Source organism: Natator depressus, chromosome 8, assembly GCF_965152275.1.
Source record: "Natator depressus isolate rNatDep1 chromosome 8, rNatDep2.hap1, whole genome shotgun sequence".
In the NCBI taxonomy this organism is placed as follows: Eukaryota; Metazoa; Chordata; order Testudines; family Cheloniidae; genus Natator; species Natator depressus.
This window is the reverse complement of record NC_134241.1, coordinates 87,524,400-87,546,808: the sequence shown is the minus strand read 5'-3', so window position 1 is coordinate 87,546,808 and position 22,409 is coordinate 87,524,400. Positions and strand designations below refer to the sequence as shown.

The 22,409-nt window shown below is 40.1% G+C and overlaps 1 protein-coding gene across 1 annotated transcript in view; it reads left to right on the top strand.

Moving 5' to 3' along the window:
- Positions 1–17,271, top strand: part of SGIP1 (SH3GL interacting endocytic adaptor 1) — a 168,381-nt gene extending 151,110 nt beyond the window's left edge. Inside the window, exons 20-25 of the mRNA XM_074961575.1 lie at positions 1,683–1,838; positions 3,179–3,311; positions 3,627–3,829; positions 4,638–4,702; positions 5,438–5,602; positions 7,097–17,271. Of these exons, the coding sequence (XP_074817676.1) occupies positions 1,683–1,838; positions 3,179–3,311; positions 3,627–3,829; positions 4,638–4,702; positions 5,438–5,602; positions 7,097–7,119 (745 nt within the window). The 3' untranslated portion in view covers positions 7,120–17,271. The remainder of the gene's footprint in view (positions 1–1,682; positions 1,839–3,178; positions 3,312–3,626; positions 3,830–4,637; positions 4,703–5,437; positions 5,603–7,096) is intronic.
- Positions 17,272–22,409: the final 5,138 nt, after the last annotated feature.

Genomic DNA, 22,409 nt, shown 5'->3' with positions numbered 1-22,409 from the left:
CACTGGAGTGGGTTACCTAGGGAGGTGATGGAATCTCCATCCTTCGAGGTTTTTAAGGCCCAGCTTGACAAAGCCCCGGCTGGGATGAATTAGTTGGTGTTGGTCCTGCTTTGAGCAGGGGGTTGGACTAGACCTCCTGAGGTCTCTTCCAACCCTAATCTTCTATGATTCTATGATTGCACAACCAGAAACTGACAGCATACCATGTACCCCCATCGCTGTTCCCCCACCCCCAAGCTTCATGACTGCTTTGCACTGGTAAGATCTGAGTGTTTTCAGATGACAATACTTGAATTTGAAGCAAGAAAAGTCACATTCATGTTCCATCTGTATCTTTTCCCTGCTATGACTCTCTTAAACTTAGATTTACAGCATAACTTTGATACACAGCCACACACTGTATTTTCAGCAAAGAAAGATATACTCCAGTTCATTGGCACTAATTTTTTTATTGCATGCTATCTGTGTAAGAAGCCTGGAGATATAACATGATCTCTAAAAGATACAGGAATATAAATTCAGAGACTATATTTTGAAGTGATAAGTCCTGTAAGAAAATTGCTGTCAACACTTGGATAGTCTGCTTCTTTGTGCTAATGTACGTGGATCAGCAACAAGCAAAGAATGAATAGTGTGATCACTGAATTAGTCTGAGGCCTAGAAACAACCAGTAAGCAAGAAAATAAAAATGGCGAAAATCAATGCGAGGGTTTCCCAATTAGACTATATATTATATCCAGAGTGCACTTCATCCACCACCTGCTATTTATGGAATCACTGTTCCATGAATACTGGAATCTTGAAACCTACTACTTCATTATTAAAGATGCTGGCCTCAGTACAAACCTTGTCACCTTAGCACTAATTCCAGCAGTGCTGTGGGTTTACCATGTATGTATAAACCTGGCATCAGAAAGCACTGAGTGGAATGGGTAAAATACAGACAAGGCGGGGCATGTTGGTTTTATTTGGTAAGTTCTCTCATTGATTTTTGCAATCTGACTGCCAGAAAACAACTCTTTCCAGTATCTTCTGTATTCCTCTTTCAAAAGAACTATCCCTGCATTTTGCACATTCGTTACATCTGAATTGGACACTTTCCTTTTCCTTGCTGATCCACTGGGGGAATGAGTTGAGCTGGAGCTGCTGCTAGTGAGGGTGCTGATGGCTGCCCCCCACCCCCACCCCCCGTACAAGCAGAGACACTGAGATCCAGCACAGACACTGAAAGTTGGCTGCTTCTACAGCCACAAGACAGCAGTCAATATGGCTGGATCAGGACCTGCAATGAAATTACAGCTCAGTTCCAGTTGCCTGGGTCAGAGAGCAGAAAGCTAGGGCTGTCCCAGGCAAAACTGGGCTGTTGGCAAGTGTTCAATTTAAGATGGTTGATTTTGTTTTTATGTTCTGAAGAGAAAAGCAGATTGTTTCTAGAAGCAAGTCCGGAGGAGTTCACAGAAAGATCACATTTTCTATTTGTTGCCCAAATACCAGAATTTTTCTCTATTCAGACTAATGCTGTTTTAGGAAGAAGATGATTTTCTTTCCAGTATAATAGGGAAGGAATGAAATGTCACCATCTCCATCATGCCTAGCTTGATTCAGATGGTTCACTTCCCAGGCTATATTTTAAGCTGCTTTCTTTCTTCTCTCCCTTTGTCTCCTTTGATTTGATTTTGAAGATGTATAGTGAAGATAACTGGAGAAATGGTGCTGTCGTTTCCTGCAGGAATTACCAGACATTTTGCCAATAATCCAGCCCCATCTGTTCTAACCTTCCGTGTAATAAATTACAACAGGTTAGAACACGTCCTGCCAAATCCACAACTTCTCTGCTGGTAAATATAATTTTACAAAAACTTTGTAGAGACTTATAAGAAATATTACTCTGTAGCCACGTTGGAAGAAACATTTCAAGGGAATAAAATACTGTGATCCTATGGAGGTATAAACCTTGACCTGCAGAATTGTTCACAAAACCATCTCTCTCAATATTATTGAGAATAAGGCTGAATAGGATGCAGTCAATTTTAAAATATTTTAGCTTGAATTTTTTAGTTGTTCGAATAATGCCTAAGATCAATGAGTCCTCCATTTCTTGTTCATTTGCTTTGTGCATTTGACAACACTTAGTTTATAGTCAATTTGGCAACTTATTCTGGATAGTATGGATCAGATCCTGAGATCTTGGCAAACTGCAGTCTATGCAGGATCCAGCCACCTCCCTGCTTCCCTAATTCTGGGGCTGGCTACCAACCAAACTACCCCTCCCCGCCCACCCAGGTTTCATTCAGAAGAGCCTCTACACAATATTGTGGATGTTAAACCAATTTAGTGCTATTGGTTGGAGACTGCATATGGATGAAGCATTGTGATACTGCATTAGGCTTTCACCAATGGTGATGGGTTCAAAACTTTAAAGTAAATTCAGGGGTCAATTATTAAAAGCACCTAGATGCCTAACTCCCATAGAAATCAAAGGGGGATTAGGAACCTAGGTGCTTCTGAAAATCCCACTAGGTGCCTTTCTGCATTAACTACCTAAGTGACTTACTATGAGACTTATGTTCCTAAGCACTTAAGTCACTTTTGAAAATGGAACGTGGGTTCCTAAGTCACTTGGGTACTTTTCAAACTGTTACCCTCCATCTCAGGTCTGGCAATGCTGCAGTTCTCTCAGGCACTAAATTCACTTTGGATATGTGTCCACTTTGAGCTGGGGATGTAATTCCCAGCTCAAAGAGACATACTCCCACTAACTCTCATCCAAGCTAGTGCGCTAAAAATAGAATGTAGCCTTGGCAGTGCAAGCTGCAGGACAGGCTAGCCACCCCAAAGACATACCCGTCCGACAGCTGAGTAGAAAATTTCAAAAGAGCTTTCTCTCACTATGTCCAGCTCTAGCCAGTGCTTATTAGGCCCTTGTTCTCAAGAGAAATTAATTTACAAAGTTATATATACAGAATACATCTGTGGAGCTGTTTACAGATGAGGCCAAGGTAGAGTTTTCATGAAGTATTTCAAAAAACAGAAGAACGACATTGTTTTGTAAGTGTAGAATTAAATCCTGTTATACAGCATGCCCAAGATTATGTCCTCTGATCATTTTGAGAAGAACTTCCTTTTACAGATTCTGTTTATGAAAATAGCTAATCCTTACCTTTTTGTAAACCCACAGTGACAGTACACAAACTGATGCCAACACAAAGGAATTCTGGGTAAACATGCCAAATCTGATGACACATCTAAAAAAAGTGTCTGAACAGAAACCACAAGCAACATATTACAACGTGGACATGCTCAAATACCAGGTAAGCTCTCTTGCAAAGTAAAATTTTTCAAAAATGCAATTAACATTGTAGCATTAATAGAACCTGTCTCTAGTACAGAAAAGTAAATTGCCTGAAATAGTCTGCTCTTTAGTACAGGAATTACGAGAAGTTTTGCACCGGTGTAGCCTTCTCAATACCACTGGAATGGGTATGACTTGAGTCCCTTACAAAAACTTACTGGGGAAGTGCGGGGAGTTCTCTGCTCTAAAATCAACAACGATTTTATATCCATAGGTGCAGATTTCTCCCTCTATCCCCGTGAAAACTAAATATTGTTTTTCTGTCATTTCTAAGGTATCTGCCCAGGGTATTCAGTCCACTCCATTAAACCTTGCAGTTAGCTGGCGGTGTGAATCTACAAGCACTGACCTTCGTATTGACTACAAATATAATACAGAGGCAATGACTACACCAGTAGCTCTAAACAATGTCCAGTTCCTAGTTCCCATAGATGGAGGAGTAACGAAACTTCAAGCTGTGCTTCCACCTGCTGTTTGGTATGAAAGTCTAGTTCAACAAAGCCATTCCCTGTTGTTTGCCATCCCTGTCACTTTCGTGATTATAACAGAACTTCATCCCCAATAGGTATAGAGACATGCTGATATTTATAAGGCTCTAGCTGAGGCATGCAGGATCACAATGGGTATGTTAGACATTAGAATCTACTTTTTGTAGTAAAGGAAGACATGAAATGCTACTCTGATTTTTTTTCTGCCATTTTCACAAATGAATGGTCTGATCTTAACCAGCATGCATTAAGGTGAAAGTCACTTCAGTAATCTTAATATTAATGATGCTTAGTACTTAGAGGACTTTTCATCATAGAACTCAAAGCACTTTACAATCATGGGTAGGCATTATTGTCCATATCCTGCAGATAGGGGAACTGCTGCATAGAATTTGTGATTTGCTCAGGGTCACAGAGTAAGTCATTGGCAGAGTTGGGGCTAGAACTCAGGTCTTCAGATTTTTCAGGTCTGGTCCCTATCCACTTCACCAGACTGCCTTCTATTAGTTTATTATTAGTATAACTTTTTGCATTTATCTGAATTAACTCAGCAGCTAACACTGTCCATCTGTGACAGCAACAGATAACTGCCAGAATAGCACTTACATTTGTTTTGGTCCCAAACCTAAAGCAAAACTAACGCTGTACAATCTCATGAGACTCCTAACCAGGAGGAAGCATTTTCAAAAAATTTGCACTGCTCCCACTACCTATTCTAGAAAGCAAATGACTCAGAAGGGCTCTTTCATTACCTCCATTGTCTCCTACAGTTACACTATTTTGTTCCTTTTTTTTAGGAATGCTGAACAGCAAAGAATATTGTGGAAGATTCCTGATATCTCGCAAAAATCAGAAAATGGAGGTAATAATGCAAGTTTACATTTAATTGATGTCAGTTAATTGTTTTTAATTAGAGACATTGACTAGTTTATCTTTGTGCACATCCATCAACAAATCAATTCCTGATGAAACTTGACATTATAGGGTACTGTTCACAGCACAGGAGCAAATTAGCTATGTAAAGTGTGAACAAGATCAGCGTGACTGGTCACACATTGTCCTGCCCATTTTAGAAGTGTAAAGGGAGATGTGTAGTGGTTTGGGCTTTAATTTCATCAAAGAAAAACCAGTTGATTTCTACAACTGAGTGTCTTCAGCCCCATGGAGGTCCTACAAGTCTCTCTCAAAGATTGAGTAATCCCCATTATTTCCCCCCATAACATTTTCTATTCTCAAGGTATCACCTTGGGCCAACTGCCCTTCAGCATGTCATATTGCACATACTAGGAATCCCGCACACTTGCATGTACTTTCTATTTGGTGTGACTCCTGCAGTTTTTGTTATCTGATTTACATCTCTAAAGTCTGAAAAGATAACAGTCTGCTGAAGTCTGATTTGATGAAACGCTCACATTCTTATCAATGTACATTTGCTGCCATTTATATAACTTGGGCAACCAGATTTATTTCCGGGCACTTTTGGAATAAAGAATGTTATTTACTATTCCATTCACTTGGATTCCATGCTAAGAGCCATTCCAGAAGCATTGTATGTGTTACTGTCTTGTAATGATCTTCTGAAATTCTTAATCCGAAGGTGTGGGTTCTTTGCTGGCAAGATTCCAGCTTTCTGAAGGACCAAGCAAGCCTTCGCCATTGGTAGTGCAGTTTACGAGTGAAGGGAGCACTCTCTCCAGCTGTGATATTGAACTTGTTGGGGCAGGATACCGGTTTTCACTCATTAAAAAGAGATTTGCAGCAGGTAAGCATGTCACGAACCCCTTCTCCTCAACTGGGTGGGGACTGTATCAGTGAGAGTAACAGGTGCTGGCCACTTGCCATACATTTATCCCTGCAGTGAAGAAAGAGTTTGCAAGATAAGGTACTAAGAAGAGGGGATAACTCCTGTACATAGGGCTCTGATAAAAGGTGTCTATATAAAATACTTATTGTTTTACCGAAAAAACTACGTTTTGTGCCTTTAGCAACACGAGTTCACACATGCACAAAGTACAGTACAATCTATACTAGGGACCATCCCCAAAAGCTACCCCTTGTCTTTAGAGGCTGCTTTAAAGTTTCATGAAGATTTCTAGAACCATTTTGTTCAGGGTTTAATTAATCACCTCTTCCAAGTGATTGATTTTTGTTGGTCCTTTGGATGACTACTTAAGACTGGTTTTACTGTATCTTCCAAAGGTCTGTTTAACTGGACATGAGCTATTAGAAATTAAACGTTGAAGAGACATCACTGCTTTGCCAACTGAGTGAGAGGCAGATATTGTTCTGTAAAACTGCTAATATATCCTGCTAAAATTCTTCAGCGTTTTGCTCTTGGTACATATGTTACTGACTCTCAAAGGCATGAAGGACAAGATTGGAAGGGGATGCATGTGTGCGAGTGCCTGTGCAGGGGAGTGCTGAGGTATAAAATTTTGATGGCTCTAGGAGGGGCACGTTCTGTGACTCTGCCACAGCCCTCGGAGTTCTGTGCCCTCATTGATTATTGGGGGGGCATGCCCCTGCTTGCCCCCTCCTTGTGCATGTATGTCTGTGTCCATGTCTGTCCATCCAGGGAGCAGACTTCATGCATGTACATATTAAAAAACAATGATTGAGTAGTTTTCACTATTGTTGCCTACACCTAGTGTAAGTAAATTCTGGCCTAATGTTTTGATTCACTCTTGCAGGCACAAGGGGAGGGTTCATCCCTAAGAGAGGCAAGCAGTGGTATCACCACCGGTCTCCACTGGGTTTTACGCCAGGGACAGCCGTTTTAAGTGCAATCAAGGGATCTATAGGCGTTTCACTGGCAGAATCTTCACAGGACATGTATTGAATAAGCACAGCTCCCAGCCAGGCTGGCCAAACCCCACTTCTTCCATGTTTGTGAATAACATTGTCTGGGTTCAGGCCCCTTGTTGGAGTGGAGGGGGAAGGTAATGTGCTCCTGGACCCCTGCTCTCAGTGGACGTCCTGCATCTGGGGTTGCAGGGCCTGGGCTCCTCTAGGACAGAGAGAATGAGCACCTGTGTGTGAAATGTGGCATTTGGTAAATGGGTGAGACAGATGCATATTCAAAAAACACAATCAGGGTGTGATTTCGCAGTGACCAGTGTAAAACCAGGACTATGTCACTGTGGAACCAGGGTGAGATCAAGTATCACTGTTTAACTTTGCTATGGATCTAGTTACAAAATAGACGGGGGAAATCATACGCTCAGTAACCTGTTGTTTTAACATATTCTATTTATAGGAAAATACTTGGCTGATAACTAATGGAAGCTTATGCAAGTATATGGAAAATCCATATAACCACGGACTGCTGTGTGGAACAGGTTTGAATTACGGTTTAAGGGAAATGAACTAAATTCTGCACTTGGGGTACTTCTGTTGGAAGTGTCAGCGACTTTCAGCATTTTTTCCTGAGAAGACCACTGTCTTGACCAGTCCTACAGTATTTACTTCTAGATGTAACATTGTTAATGGTTTTAAAATGTAATTATTGTATTTGTAAATTGTACTCATTCCAGTAAGGCTGTATTTTGGCAGTTAGACACTTGAGTTTTAGAATTTTACCATTCATGAAATGGATGTAATTTAAACTGTGGTATACAAATTTAATAGTAGTACTGTTGAATGGCACAATGCTTACAGAGGTAGATTACATTTTGTCAATATATATACGATTTAAATACAATACTGGTAGCTGTTAAAAAGGGGGTGCCTCATGAAAAGAGAGTTGAGTAGAACCTGCAAACTGATTTACTTTTTCTTCAGTCCTTAGTATGTCTTATAATAGTGCTAAATAAAAGGTCTATCTTCAATTGTTTAGCTGGTTGAACTCCAAAAGAATATTTTAATAAATGCGGAGGTTATAACTTATTTCCCCCCTTCCCTCCCAAAAACCCAACCAACCAAAATACAAAAACCCAATGTCCATATTTCTTAAAATACTTATTTCAAACTTCATAACAAATAATGCAACTTTTCCAAACACGGTCTTCTACTTTTATGGACTCTTGTTTCTTCTCAATATTCTGACACTTCACAAATGTGTAGATTATTAAATAAGCAGGCAGTTTAAGACATTCAGTGATGACTCTGTATGTCCACAGACTGTAATTGTATTAAAGGGCACATTTTCAGCAACCACCTCCACTTTTGCAGTGCTGTTTGTTGGGGGATTTTGGAGCACCCTATGTAAGATGCTTCACAGACATACAGAAAAGTTCCTTGTCTCAATAGTAAAGAGCCTAAGCAAGCAAACAAAACCCCCCCGACAAAGATAACTGGAGAAAGATTGGTTTCAGAGTAGCAGCCGTGTTAGTCTGTATCAGCAAAAAGAACAGGAGTACTTGTGGCACCTTAAAGACCAACAAATTTATTTGAGGAGAAAGAATGTAATATAACCCTATTATATAGCCCTGATACAGCACTTTTTATCCATAGATCATAAAGTGCTTTATACAATTGAAGAAGGATTTAGCTCTGTTTTACACATAGGGAAATTGAGGCACTGAAAACTTAAGTCCTGCACAAGGTAACAGAGTTGAGTCAATGACAGAGTCAGAAACAGAACCCAGGTCTCCTAACTCACTGTCTTTTATCTTGTCAACTGGACAATTTTGTATTGTGCAAAGACTGAGTAGTTAGAACATTTCAAATATTTTGAACTGAGAGCACTAACTCCTGGTGTGGTCCATTATAGACACAGTAGAACTAGTAAAAACTTTCTAACCAGTAAAAACTTTTAAAGTGCTCCCACTGTATATTTGTCACACAACTTGTCTGGTCTGTGGTTTTATTTATTTTATATATTTATTTATTTATTTAGGTACTCTAGCATTTTTTAACACTGAACTATAATGTGAGCTAAATTAAAAGATTAGAAAGTGAAACATGAAAATGGGGTTAACTGTTAGTTTGGCAGCTAACTGTGCCCATTGTGCATGCAAAATAGACAATGTACACATTTGTACATGCAGGTCTTATACCCAGTTTTCTCATTTGCATTAGAAAATAGCTGTACTTGGAAAAATAGTTGTATGCATAAAAGTGAGTGCTTAAAATTGGAGTCTGTGGCTGAAAATTTGGCCCTATATGTTTCTTCTGAGATTGGCATAGTCAATCTCAATTCCACTATACTACGTTGTGTTTTGTGGAATTGAGTTTCATGCATGTAAGGAGAGCAGAATGTCAACCAAGATTTTCTGTGTGGCTCTAAGATGAGAAATTTTTCTTTTGGATAGGAAACTATTTTAAAGAAAACTTCATGAGACTGCAGACTTAACAATGTGCAGCCTAATAGGTGAGCCAGTCTTCAGTAGAAAAAGGACGTTACGTTTGTCTTCACAGTTCTCTTGAGTTCTGTCATACTAGGCTGTGCTAGAATATTAATTTCACAAATCTTCATCTGCTGTGATAAACCAGGTGTCTATATCTTGCCTTTACACTTTGAAAAGTCACTGAATGAGGAACATGTCTCATCTTGGATGAACTGCAAAATTAAAGATGGGCCTGAACCAAGCCCTTGATCCAAACACCCCCAGCTCTAGACAAAGTTGGGATCCAAATGCAATTTACATTTTGTGACACAGACTCATTACTGTGTGAAATGCAATTGAAAATTATTTTTGAGGTAAAATTGGCATGTCTTAGCCTACTGCTGGCAAACATAGTGATGTCATTTGTGACATGTCAGCTGAAATGGTAGAAAGGTAGTTTCTGTTCTGTTTTAATGTAAAAATTGTGTTGTGTGAAAATGAAATATCTGTTCAAAATCAAACATTAAAGTTGTTCTAATGTTGAGGTACACAGAGAATTACAAGATCATCCATTAATTATGATGTTGGGTATTATAGAAATATGTGTAATACCAAATAATGCTAATTTTCAGCCTCTAAATTCATTCCCCATATCATTAGTGTCCCAAAAGTTGCCAGCAAAAGGCTCACAAATGTCAATCAAAAATAAAAGCATGATTTTCATGTACGTGTCCCAGATCATACCTATAGATAAGTGCTTATTAGCAGCTGAACTTTGAGTGCTTTTTTTTTTAAGTACACCTTTCTTTTAAAATTACTGAGAGCAAATAAGGAAACCTAGAAATATTGAAACTCTGAGCACAGTCCTAGATTAATAATTCAAGATATATGTTAAAGATGATCAACTTTTGTTGGTGTGTGCATGTTCACAAAAAATAAAATGTAACAGGGTAGAGATTAAAATACAATTGTTTTAAAAATTCATACATCCTCCAAACATTTAAAAGTGAACAAGACAGTATTCCTAAATAGGGGATTTGCCAGTCTGGTTTGATTTTTTCCCCTGATTGGAAATATGACTGTATTGACCATATAACCAACATCTATTTGAAATAGGAACCGAATATAGGGCAAGTAATTAAAAATAAAAACCTACAAAAAAGAGAATTCTTCAAATCAGTTTATGAAATATACAATACATAATTTGCAAAACCATGCTTCAAAAATTGTAATCCATGCAAAAATGTTTTTTAAAAATGTAAATATTACTGGTACACATGTAACTCACTTTATATTTTATGTTAAGGAGATTTAGAACTTGATAATGATTAACACAAATTATGGCAGCTTTTTAAAATGTTGCAAAAAAGAACCTGTTCTATTTATACTATAAAATGCCCACTTAAAAAAACTGCATAGCCTCCCTGATGTGAACTAAATATGAATAGACCAGATGGGGTACATAGGTACCTGTATAACTATACACCTCTATTACATCGAAAGTAGTAAATACTAGTAAAATACCTCTTTGTGGACAGAGGTTATCCATATATTGTAAACTCAGTTGAGGAAAACTCTCATAGCAGAAGAATCTCCTACACTGACTCAGCTGTGGTGAGGCTAACAGGACATTTTCACAAAGAAGAACAAGTATGTGCAGTAACAATAACTTTGTTTCAAGAACTGAATGACTGATTTAACCAAATCTGCAATTACATCCATCACTACAATTTTCATTATTAAAAAAGATCATGTAACTAGGAAAGTTTTGTTGAAAAGACCAGTCTTATACATTGGAGCACTATTCTGCCCTAGCTTATGTTCAGCATATCTCAGATTTTCTGCTCTTTGAATGAGTGTCTTTAGCACTGTGATAGGCTGTCCAAAATTACATTATTTAGCACTTATATAGTCCTGTCCTTCAAACCCCTTTTCCAGCATCATGATCTGATTTCCAGCCTTTGAGTAAGTGCGCATTTGCACCCTTGTGCATACATGGCTAGATACTGTAGGTGAGCTTTGAACCAAGTGTGTATGCATGCAATTTGCATGCATATGTTCAGATGTGTGCAGGCAAAGTATGGAGACAGCAAACTGGGCCCTTAATCACAATCCTCACAGTGTGAGGTAGGTAGAAATGCATAGAAATTCTGGGCTAGATGGATAAGTCTTCTTTTCTTGAATAAAAATTAAACAATTCTGTCTTAAGAAAACAAGGGTACATAAATGTAAAGGTGCTCCAGAGTTTTATACATTAGGTCTGTGTTCTGCATCTCTATTTTGTAGCATCAGACTCTCCAGCCTGTTACTCTGCTTTGAGGTGCTCCAGTGGAGCAAAGCATATTTAAACGTGGCTTAACTGTGTACTTGAATTCTCCAATGCTCCAAGGCTTCCATAGTGGTACCTAAATCACTCACCTTCCTGCCCCACAGTGAAGGAGGCACATAGGCTCAGGATCATCCTGGCTGATCACTAGCTGCTAGAACAGACCCTGTGGGCTGTTGGCAACTGATGTAAAATAGAGCAGCCTAAAGTCTGGGGACTAGGTCAAAGCTCCAGGATTAGAGAGCCACAGCGATGGTTTAACATCATATTTGCTTACCCATCCCAACCCCTGACTTGCATCAAACACGGCATGGCTGGTTGGAAGGATATGGACCAGAGTATCAGAGATCACCAGGTTCACCCCTGTACTGGCAGTGTAATTGCCAAATGAAGAAATTGTTCAAGAACAGTTTGTCAAGTGTGTTAAGGACAAACAGGCTTTTCTTCAGTATCACTTACTTGTGTCTTCTCTTTCCATCCAAACACATCAAACCCTTTAGGTTCTTTTGTAAGAAAACTCAATGCCTTCTTCTGTCCCTGTTAGCGTCTCCTCATAGTGACAGTAAGAGACTAGCTTCAGGTCTTTGTTTGCCATTGCAGTTGAGGCAATTGGCAGACTTTATTACTCTTCCAGCAGTGGTCCTGTTCAGGGTGGAGGAATTTGAATGTGTCAATCTGTTATACCAATAAAATAAAAACCAGCAGGATCTTATTAAAGGGGAAAAGGCAAAATGCCACATTTATTGTGAATACAGAGAGAATCACAGTAAGCAGTTAGTTATAGCTATAACATTCCATTCAATTTCATATTTATTCACACATTCATTCATACACACACACAGGTTCTGCAAGGTTGTTATCATAGTTACCGGCCTTAGAGTTGCTTATGCCAAGTCACTGGCCAGGTGGCCTGGACATGAGGAGGGAGCAGGGCCTTGTCAGATGCTCCTGGAAGTTGGTTTGCAGAATCAGACCCCAAAGTTCTCACTTTCTAGAGTCCATTTTTATAGGAATTTCTTCCTATGCCAGTCTATGGGAATTGCTTCATCATGCTGTTGCTGAATCAATCAGCAGATGGCACATTCCTGATGGCTCCGTGCTGCCAGATGTTATCTTGTTCTTTGGTTCTCCCATTCTTGAGGCTGTTGGGTGGATTCCAGTCTGCCCTCCGGGGGTCCTCTGGTTATTTCCACTTGACGCCTTCTTCAGCCGATGGACACTGGATTGTTAGGCTGGCACCCCCCTGATCATTCAGTTATTATCCACACCAAGCATCCATCCACATACATCCTCTATCTCTACTTTAATCACAATTGTTAACAAAGCTAGATGAATACAACAAAAGGGCGGGGAGTCTCTGGGTGCTGTTTCTGTTGTTACAGAGTATTGCTTTGAGTCTCTCTCTGTGTGAGGAGTAGTTGTTACAAAGAATTGCTTTGAGAACAGACTCTGTCTTAGAATGTACTAACGCAATTAGCAGCTTGCAAGTTTCACAGAGAGAGAGAGAGAAACAGTACCAAAAACCAAGAGACCTCTTAATTAGTAATACCCTGGAATTTAAACTATGGGGAATCAAACTCGTTTGTGATTTTAATACAGAACTTCTTTAATACGATCCAACAAATCCTATCTTGATATTTCACACTTAAGAGCACGTGACCTTCTCCCACGACTTGAGTGTGAGCTGACACTAACAGAAAAGGATGTATGGGCAGCAGATTTGGGGACATTAAATGCCAATATTGAGCACCAGGAGCATGAGGAGAGTATAATAGTCCTACCACCTGATTCTCACGTTACATTAGCAGCTAGTGGAAGCTTCCCCTTCATAGCAAGAAAGTATACAATAAGATATGACATTACCTTGTACGGTCAAAAGAATTCAAAAACACCAAACTCCATCTCAGAAGCTGGTGTACAGTTAAGGTGTTCTTTACATATGCATACCTCTTGCACCATTCAGGAAATACATTCCTTTTGCTACATACAAGATCCTTGGAAGAACATGTGTGAACATAAGATTTGTTTTTAAATAGTATGATTTAGCTTTCAATAACTAAATAGCATCCACATTTACACACACTTATTAAAATATGTTCAAGTATAATATTTTTGTCTAAAGGTGAGCTGAAGCTGCAAACCTTGACTCTGATTTCAAATATCCCAGAGTTATAACTAGGAGTAAAGTTCTTTCAAGTTCAGCAGCACTCATATCCAGGGTTTGGTTTGGCCCATTGTGAAGACAGTGATCATTAGCAAAATTCAGATCTGGATCCAGGTTTGGATTTGGGCCCATCTCTTTTGTCTGGTTATGTAAAATAGTTAGCAGAAGTAGACTGTCTTCTTAAAAGGATGTACTCAACTAGTTGTCACTGCATGCTTTTTCTTCCATTGTTTCTGATACCCTCAAAGGCCTGAGCCTGCAAAATCTCAATGCAGGCAAGACTCCCATTGAATTGAACTGGAGTTTTTACCTCCACGATGATTGCAGACTTGGGTCTTTTAGATGTTAAGAATATTCATTCTTTTCTTTTTCAGTTTGGTAATCATTGTATGTGAATGTGTCACTCCAGAAGCAAACAGGGCTCTATTTCTAGTTTCCCTTGTATGGTACATAACAGTATCAGAAATGGAGATTTTGCTAGGTAGGGTTTTTTTTGGTGGTCTCACCTCAAAATGAAGTTTCCGTTCAATTCGTAATGACAGAGTTGTGTGGTTTTATTTTTTGAAATAGAACTGGGTAGCATTCATCACCAGAGTATATGTCTAAGGAAAGTGAAATATTCGTCCTAAACAGGTGGACTGTGGACACACATACATACTATATCAATTTTCAGCTCACCTATATTCCTCCTTATGTAAGACTTCTTTAGGCCACCTTTATGTGTTTCTTAATAGTTATGTAAAATCATTCAATATTATGAAATGCTACCATATAATAAGTACCCGACTCGTTTTTTGATTATTTTTCTTCTTAAATATCACTTTCTTTCTGTGTAGCTTTTTGTTTTAAGGCTACTTGCCACAAAGCTCCTATTTCTGCTCAGATCCATTAAGGTCCCTTTGTATAACCTGTGGAACTTAAATGACACACAAAATATTTGTCCCAGAAGCATAGCCTTGCAGACAGGGAGTTATGTTCACCCAACCAGAAAGTTATTTCAGCCTGCTAGAGACAGGACTGGAAGAGAGCCTCTTGGTAGGGATTGACATTGCAAAAAAAAAATCAGGATTTATTTCCCTTTGCCATCTGTTGGTAGGATGATGCAATATTTGCAGTCTGGGCTGGAGAAACTGTCATTAAAAATGTATAACTGAATTATGTACCTCTGTACTTTTGACAATGAAGGTCCAGCTTTTGCTTTGTTTTAATGTTATTGAAGTAAATATTAGATATTTATTTTGAACTTCTAGTGCTCAGTTTTAAAAACTGGTCGCACTCATTTTGCACTTGCAGTTTTATACTCATAAATAATTGTGAGCAGAATTAATTGTAGGTGCACATAATGGCATTTAGGTATCTACATACCCACAAAAATCAAGTAGTTGAGCATTTAAATAATATAATTTGGGTTCATAAAGGGTGCACCTGCTGTCCTCTAGATAAGCAAAATGGAAGGCTGGCTTGAGACCCTTAAAAGATTTTGCCCTTAAAGTGAAAAATATATTTTGGTTTTTTACAACACAATTCTGGACTAACAAACACCTATTGATGATGGCATTCTGTTGAATTGAAATGCTAATGTTAAAGAGCTGCACACACGAAGACACTGGTGAATGATCCTGTGCAAATGTTTTAATGGTTCTTTCTAAGATCTTTTCAGTATAAGCATAATCTGAACAATCACTGCTTAATGTTTTGTATCAAAGACATTTTTAAATGGCTGGATCACAATAAACAGTAATTGTCAGACAGCCTGAGAGGAACAATGTGAAACATCTTTTACTGAATGTTTACAATGCAACATAAAAAGGTAATGATGGTTTTCCTCCGATCTTTCATCCCATTCTTGTTCCTCAGTTTTCTTGCTGTACAGTAACTTGACATTAAGTTGAGTACAGTTCCTGTCTGTATGCACTTCACTGAAAGGTACTCAGAATTCTGCATTTACAGAAGAACTCTGACTAGCTTGACAATTTCCTAAATACAGTACAAAATATTGTCACACTTAAACTTTTGACATCTATTTTGGCACAGACTTAACAGAACCAGTTTGATATATGAAATATAGATTTATTTCCCCAACTCTTATTAATGGGTATTGTTTTTACATAAGATGCTTTGTTTAAAAATCTTCATTTTAGAGCTTACCATGACCAAAATATATAATATCACACAAAATGCTATGTTCCTGAAAGGAAATTACTCTCTCAAAAGACTCCATTCCAAAATCAGAGTTTTTGTTTCCTTGCAAATTTTCTAGGAAGGGAATTCTTGTGGAGTTGGATATCTTTTTATGCTAGTAAGTATTTTAGTTATTGTACCATTAAACATGGCTAGAAATGAGCTATAGAAATGTAAGGCAATGATCTCTCCCTGTGTGATTTCCCCCTTTATCTTTAAGAGTGGGAGTACAGATGTTGCTGTTTGATCAATTTTTCTTGACAATTTTTAGTGTTCATTTGGTGATGTTATTCAAAGTTTTACATATAAGCAGGACTTCACTACAGGCCGAGCAGTATGTGAAAAGTCAGTCCAGAATCAGCTTTTTTAATGAGAGGGTCTAGAATATTATTGATCCTCTGTTTGAAATTAACTTACTTGTTTCTTACAAGTTGCTTGACAAATCTTTGTGTAAATGAGGTATTGCAGTTTAATTCTGAAGCCAAATGTGCACTGTTTAAAACCACATCTTCCACCCCACCCACCCACCACTGTATACCTAAGAAAATAAAAATCTTATAGGCATCTTAGAGGAAGTTCAAGTTTTTCCAAAGATAATTATATCAACCAATTACTTCAGGTCAGAGAAATTCTGTCAAAATGTACATTGTCATTGGGTGGATTGAGTCAAAATAATATATTACAGTGTTGAGCCCTAAACCGTCAAACATTTATGTACGTGTCTTCAGTGGAACTTCACACACGCGTAACTTTCAGCGTGAGTGCAAGTGTTTACAGGATTGGGCCCTATTTACTAACTCTTATGTTGTTATTAATGCTCCAAACATCTACACTAAGTCCCAGAAGTGAATTGGATTTCCAAGTGTACTACCCTATATATTGTTTTATAAAATACCTTGTGTACAAAATGTTTAAATATGTGGATTAAGTTTCACAAGTATATTTTTAAGATTTAAGTTAAAAAGTTAGTCTGGCCTTTTTAGCCTACACATGCAATTAAATATACTGTATCTTTAGTCTATGATGCCCTAGTTACTGCTTAGTCTGTGATGAAAACTTTGCTGCTTACCTAATGTCCTCAGAGAAAAACTGTAAAAGATACAAAGATTTGTTGCATTTGACATACTGCAGCAAAGCTTTGTATTTGACCACTGGTAATATGAATGTGTTGTATTGACTTGTTGGAGATAATCATGAAACAACATATTTTAAATGTTACTTGCCTTATAGATTAGGATACAAATATGTGGATATCATTTTTGTAAATAATGTTTTTTATAAATATCTTTCCTTCATGATATTTCCCAATGACCCATTTCACAAAATCCTGAATATGCAATTATTTACCATATAGACTATTACAACAAATAAGGTCCCAATTCCAGAACAAAGTTTATTAATTCTATACATAAGAACAAAATTAAGTACCTGATTAAGTTGTAATTTAAATGTGACTTTTTTTTCTTGAAAATAAATGAGAAACATTAAAATACTCTATTTTTTTGTTTTGGATCAGTTTCCAAATGTAGTATTTGCAATGTTATTACCACAAGTTTAAACATATGACAATGAATCAGAATTATCTGCTGTTATCCTTGGCACCATAAATAATGAATAATGCTTTCCCCTGTCAAAACATTTATATGGTTTTATTTTAGTCACTTTTGCTAATTTAGTGCTGAAGAAAGGTAAGGATCCTCGGCACTGCCCTGTGTCTTACATATATTATAGGTAGTGATCATGCAATCAGATGGTGTGATAATTTTTGGTAATGTACTGGTTTGTTAATACCAATGTATATGTAGCATTTATAAATGTTTAACATTTGTCATATGTATGTGGACTTGATTTTGAGGTAAATGTGTCACTAATGTGTAAATAACTCGTATTCAGGAAGGATATTATGGTGTTTATATTATGGATAAGGCTACGTTTTAGTCACGGGCAGTAAATAAAAAAAAATCTGTGCACTGCCTCTGCCAAGAGCGCCAGCTCCGCAGCTCCCATTGGCCGGGCACCACGGCCAATGGGAGCTGTGAGGGTGGCGCCTACAGGCGGAAGCAGTGCACAGAACTGCCTAGCCAGGCCTCCACCTCGGACCTGAGGGAGGGGGATGTCACCACATCCGGAGAGCCCTCCTGAGGTAAACACTGCCCAGAGCCCTCTCCCTGTCCCATGCCCCAACCCCTTCCCCCCTCCCACGCCTAAACTCCTGCTGCTGCTGGGGGAGAGGGGCACGGTGGCCCGAGACCGTCCCAGCAGCGGCCCGTGCAACTGGCCAAGGGGCTGCCTGAGCTGCTCAGATGGCCTCTGGGCCAGGCGCACAGGCTGCTGCAGAAGTCAGAGGTCACGGAATCAGTGACTTCCATGACAAACAGCAAATTAGCAGCCTTAATCATGAAGTAATGACTCCATAGTTAAGTTTGAATTTTGCACTTAACAGGGACTGAGTACCTGCTTTATGTGTGAAAAATACAGCTCTCCCTCCTCCCCCGCAAAAAAATACAGCACTTACTCTTTTTGAGTACAAAATGAATTTTCTTCTCAGAATTCACAAGCAACTCAACTAGCTTTAGGAATTAAAATTATTTAAAAATGAGTCCTTCATGAAATTTATCACCCAGCATCAGACCAGTTTTTCCCATACTGCTCTCAGTAACAGAATAACACACTCTTCATTCAATCTTTCCATGTAGTTCAAACTCATTGGAAACTTGTACATAGGCTACATTTGAATAATTTGTTTAGAGTTATTTTTTCCCACTCTTCATAACTGAAAGTTTCTCCTTCATCAGGGGTTCCTACTCTACTCCTGAAGTGTCCTGCAACACTTGTAAGGGTAGAGTGATAGTCTGTGTGGTGTTGGCATATAGGGGTATCACTGAGGGCAGAATTAAGGTTGCAATGTGGGGGTGGTATGTATCTTAACTTTGTATGTCATGGTTTTCAGATATTTAAGTATGTGTTACCTTAACTCGTTGTTTCCCAATTTTCAGAAGCTTAAGTTTAGCCATTCCCCACATTCTGGAAGAGTACAAGGCAGCATCGGGCAACCTTAACTCTGTGTTAATGATGTTTCTGGGCCATTAATTTCCTTGTTTTTGTTTTTTAAATATTTTCTCAGCATTCTTCTCTTCCACAGGCCAACTCTGCCCCTAAACTCCCTCAGGCTCCTTGGGAATGATTACTCCAGCTAGAGAATGCACTTGGCTGGAGTAGTCTCCTCACTGCCTGTCCAACTTTTTCCTGCACTGCTCTGACCTCTCCTTTATCATAGGAACAGCAGCAGTGGAGGAAAAGGGAGACCTAGATCCCGCTCCATCAGCTTAGTGGAGCACTCATGGAGATGAACTGTTAGGGATGAGGGGTATTTGTAGGAAAAGGTGGGAGGGAAGGGCAGGAGGGCTTAGATGGCTCCACTTCCTCTCCCCCAGCCAGTATGTCACTGCAGAGGAAGATGCCCAACTTTCCCTCTGCTGTCACCGCTTCTGAGTTTACACAGCATAAAAAGGCCCTTTGATGATGATCTGAAAAAATGACATTTTTGAGAACCCAGGTCGTCATTAAAGATCTAGTCATCAAACAGCATTGCTGAAATTCCTTATATTATTGAGGGGCATTATCTAAGGGTGTGCTGCCCTCTCAGAACTCAGCATCTGTGCCAGCACACAGCACGGAGGGGCAAAAGTTGACAAAGGGGCAGCAGTACCCCCCTATATCCTTCCAAACCCCCTTTACTATTCCAATGCCCCCTGTACTTCCTTCACTGCTAATTCCTCTGCCATGCCCATTGCTTTTGACCACTCCACACCCACTGCTACTGAGAGCCCATTCACCCCAATACCAGTCACCTACCCGGTCCCCCCTCCTCCTTGCCTGGAAAGTTGGTAGTGCTGTGAGGAGTTCGTGTATCAGCTAGACCAGGGGTGGGCAAACTTTTTGGATCAAGGGCCACATCGGGGTTGCGAAACTGTATAGAGGGCCAGGTAGGGAAGGCTATGCCCCCCCAAACAGGTTGGCCCCTGCCCCATCCGCCCCCTGACTGCCCCCCTCAGGACTCCCAACCCATCCAACTCCCCCTTCTCCCCTGACCACCCCCCTCCTGGGACCCCCTAACCACCCCCCTAACCCCCCCCGGCCCCTGACTGCCCCTACCTCTAGCCACACCCTCACCCCCTGACAGGCCCCCCGGGACTCCCACACCTATTAAACTGCCCCCTGCTCCCCGTCCCCTGACCGCCCCCCGGGACCTCCTGCCCCTTACCATGCCGCTCAGAGCAGCAGGACTGGCTTATTGGAAAGCCTGTGAGGTGGGCGGGCGCAAGCCATGCTACCCACTTGGGAGGGGGAACAGCAGGGGAGCTAGCCTTCCCGGCCGGGAGCTCAAGGCCGGGTAGGATGATCCTGCGGGCCGGATGTGGCCCGCGGGCTGTAGTTTGCCTACCTCTGAGCTAAACGCAGGACAGTTTGGCTAGTATGTGGAGAAGAGGCTATGCACTTCGCTTTCAGCACAGGAAGCTCAGAGTTATGAAGTAGACCATTAATTTCAGAGAGAGATTCTCAGCTGAATCAGAAAAATGCAACTAGAAGCACTAAAGCTTTTGTAATGCAACGACTCTTTAAATACTTTTAAACTGGTCCTTGTTACTGTTCAATATTTGATCTTGGGACAGTCCATGCTATAAATTTCACACTTAAAAATTATATTGAGCTAGCTGCATCTATACTAGGGGTTAGGTCAAACCAACTACAGAGCTCAAGGTGTGGAATTTTTCACAGCCCTTGGCAATGTAGTTAGGTCAATCTAATTTTTAAGTGTAGAACAGTTGATAGGGTTTCCCCCCCCCATCTCTGCACCAAAAAAGTTATTAGAATCTGAAAATGTTATGGGAGCATCTTGTTTTAGGGGTGATTGAACAAATGACCCTAACTCTTCAGCACACACCCCTCTTTAGGAATACTACTTTTCAGGAGCAGTTTGATTATTAAAATCAACTCCTTAGTGGGAGACTATATCTGAGGAACCCCTTAATCAACAGACCCCCCACCAACTTTTGTACCACTACCACCACCCCCATGACAATTTTTTTATGGTGTTTGCCATTTCCTTCAGACCCCTTTTCACAGAAACTACAGTGCTCTGAGGAAAGAAACTGATGTTTGACCCTTTTGTTTTGTGTATAGAATGAATTCTGGAAACTGAAATTTGTTTTATTTTCCATGATAAACTTAAGTTACTGCTTTGACTGAAGACAGTATGCTAGCTCAGTATTAGTCAATGTTGCTGGCTCCTATAGTCTTCCATCTTCCTTCTATTTAATGGTTTCAGAGTAGCAGCCGTGTTAGTTTGTATTCGCAAAAAGAAAAGGAGTACTTGTGGCACCTTAGAGACTAACAAATGTATTTGAGCATAAGCTTTCATGAGCTACAGCATGCATCCAATGAAGTGAGCTGTAGATCACGAAAGCTTATGCTCAAATAAATGTTAGTCTCTAAGGTGCCATAAGTACTCCTTTTCTTCTGTTTAATGTTATTTTCTTTGACAGTACTTCTAAAGTAAAATTGTTGTATGCATGTCATGCCTGACCAACCTGATTGCCTTCTATGATGAGATAACTGGCTCTGTGGATATGGGGAAAGTGGTGGACGTGATATATCTTGACTTCAGCAAAGCTTTTGATACGGTCTCCACAGTATTCTTGCCAGCTAGTTAAAAAAGTATGGATTAGATGAATGGCCTATAAGGTGAATAGAAAGCTGGCTAGATTGTCAGGCTCAACAGGTAGTGATCAACAGCTCGATGTCTAGTTGGCAGCTGGTATCAAGCGGAGTGCCCCAGGGGTTGGTCCTGGGGCCGGTTTTGTTCAACATCTTTATTAATGATCTGGATGATGGGATGGATTGCACCCTCAGCAAGTTTACAGATGCCACTAAGCTGGGGGGAGAGGTAGATACACTAGTGGGTAGGGATAGGGTCCAGAGTGACCTTGACAAATTGGAGGATTGGGCCAAAAGAAATCTGATGAGGTTCAACAAGAACAAGTGCAGAGTCCTACACTTAGGCCGGAAGAATCCCATGCACCGTTACAGGCTGGGGACTGACTGGCTAAGCAGCAGTCCTGCAAAAAAGGACCTGGGGATTACAGTGGATGAGAAGCTGGATATGAGTCAGCAGTGTGCCCTTGTTGCCAGGGAGGCTAACGGCATATTGGGCTGCATTACTAGGAGCATTGCCAGCAGATCGAGGGAAGTGATTATTCCCCTCTTCAGCACTGGTGAGGCCACACCTGGAGTAGTGTGTCCAGTTTTGGTCCCCCCACTACAGAAAGGATGTGGACAAATTGGAGAGAGTCCAACAGAGGGCAACAAAAATGATTGGGGGCTGGGGCATATGACTTATGAGGAGAGGCTGAGGGAACTGGGCTTGTTTAGTCTGCAGAAAAGAAGAGTGAGGAGGGATTTGATAGCAGCCTTCAACTACCTGAAGGGTGGTTCCAAAGAGGATGGAGCTCGGCTGTTCTCAGTAGTGGCAGATGACAGAACAAGGAGTAATGGTCTCAAGTTGCAGTGGGGGAGGTCTAGGTTGGATATTAGGAAACACTATTTCACTAGGAGGGTGGTGAAGCACTGG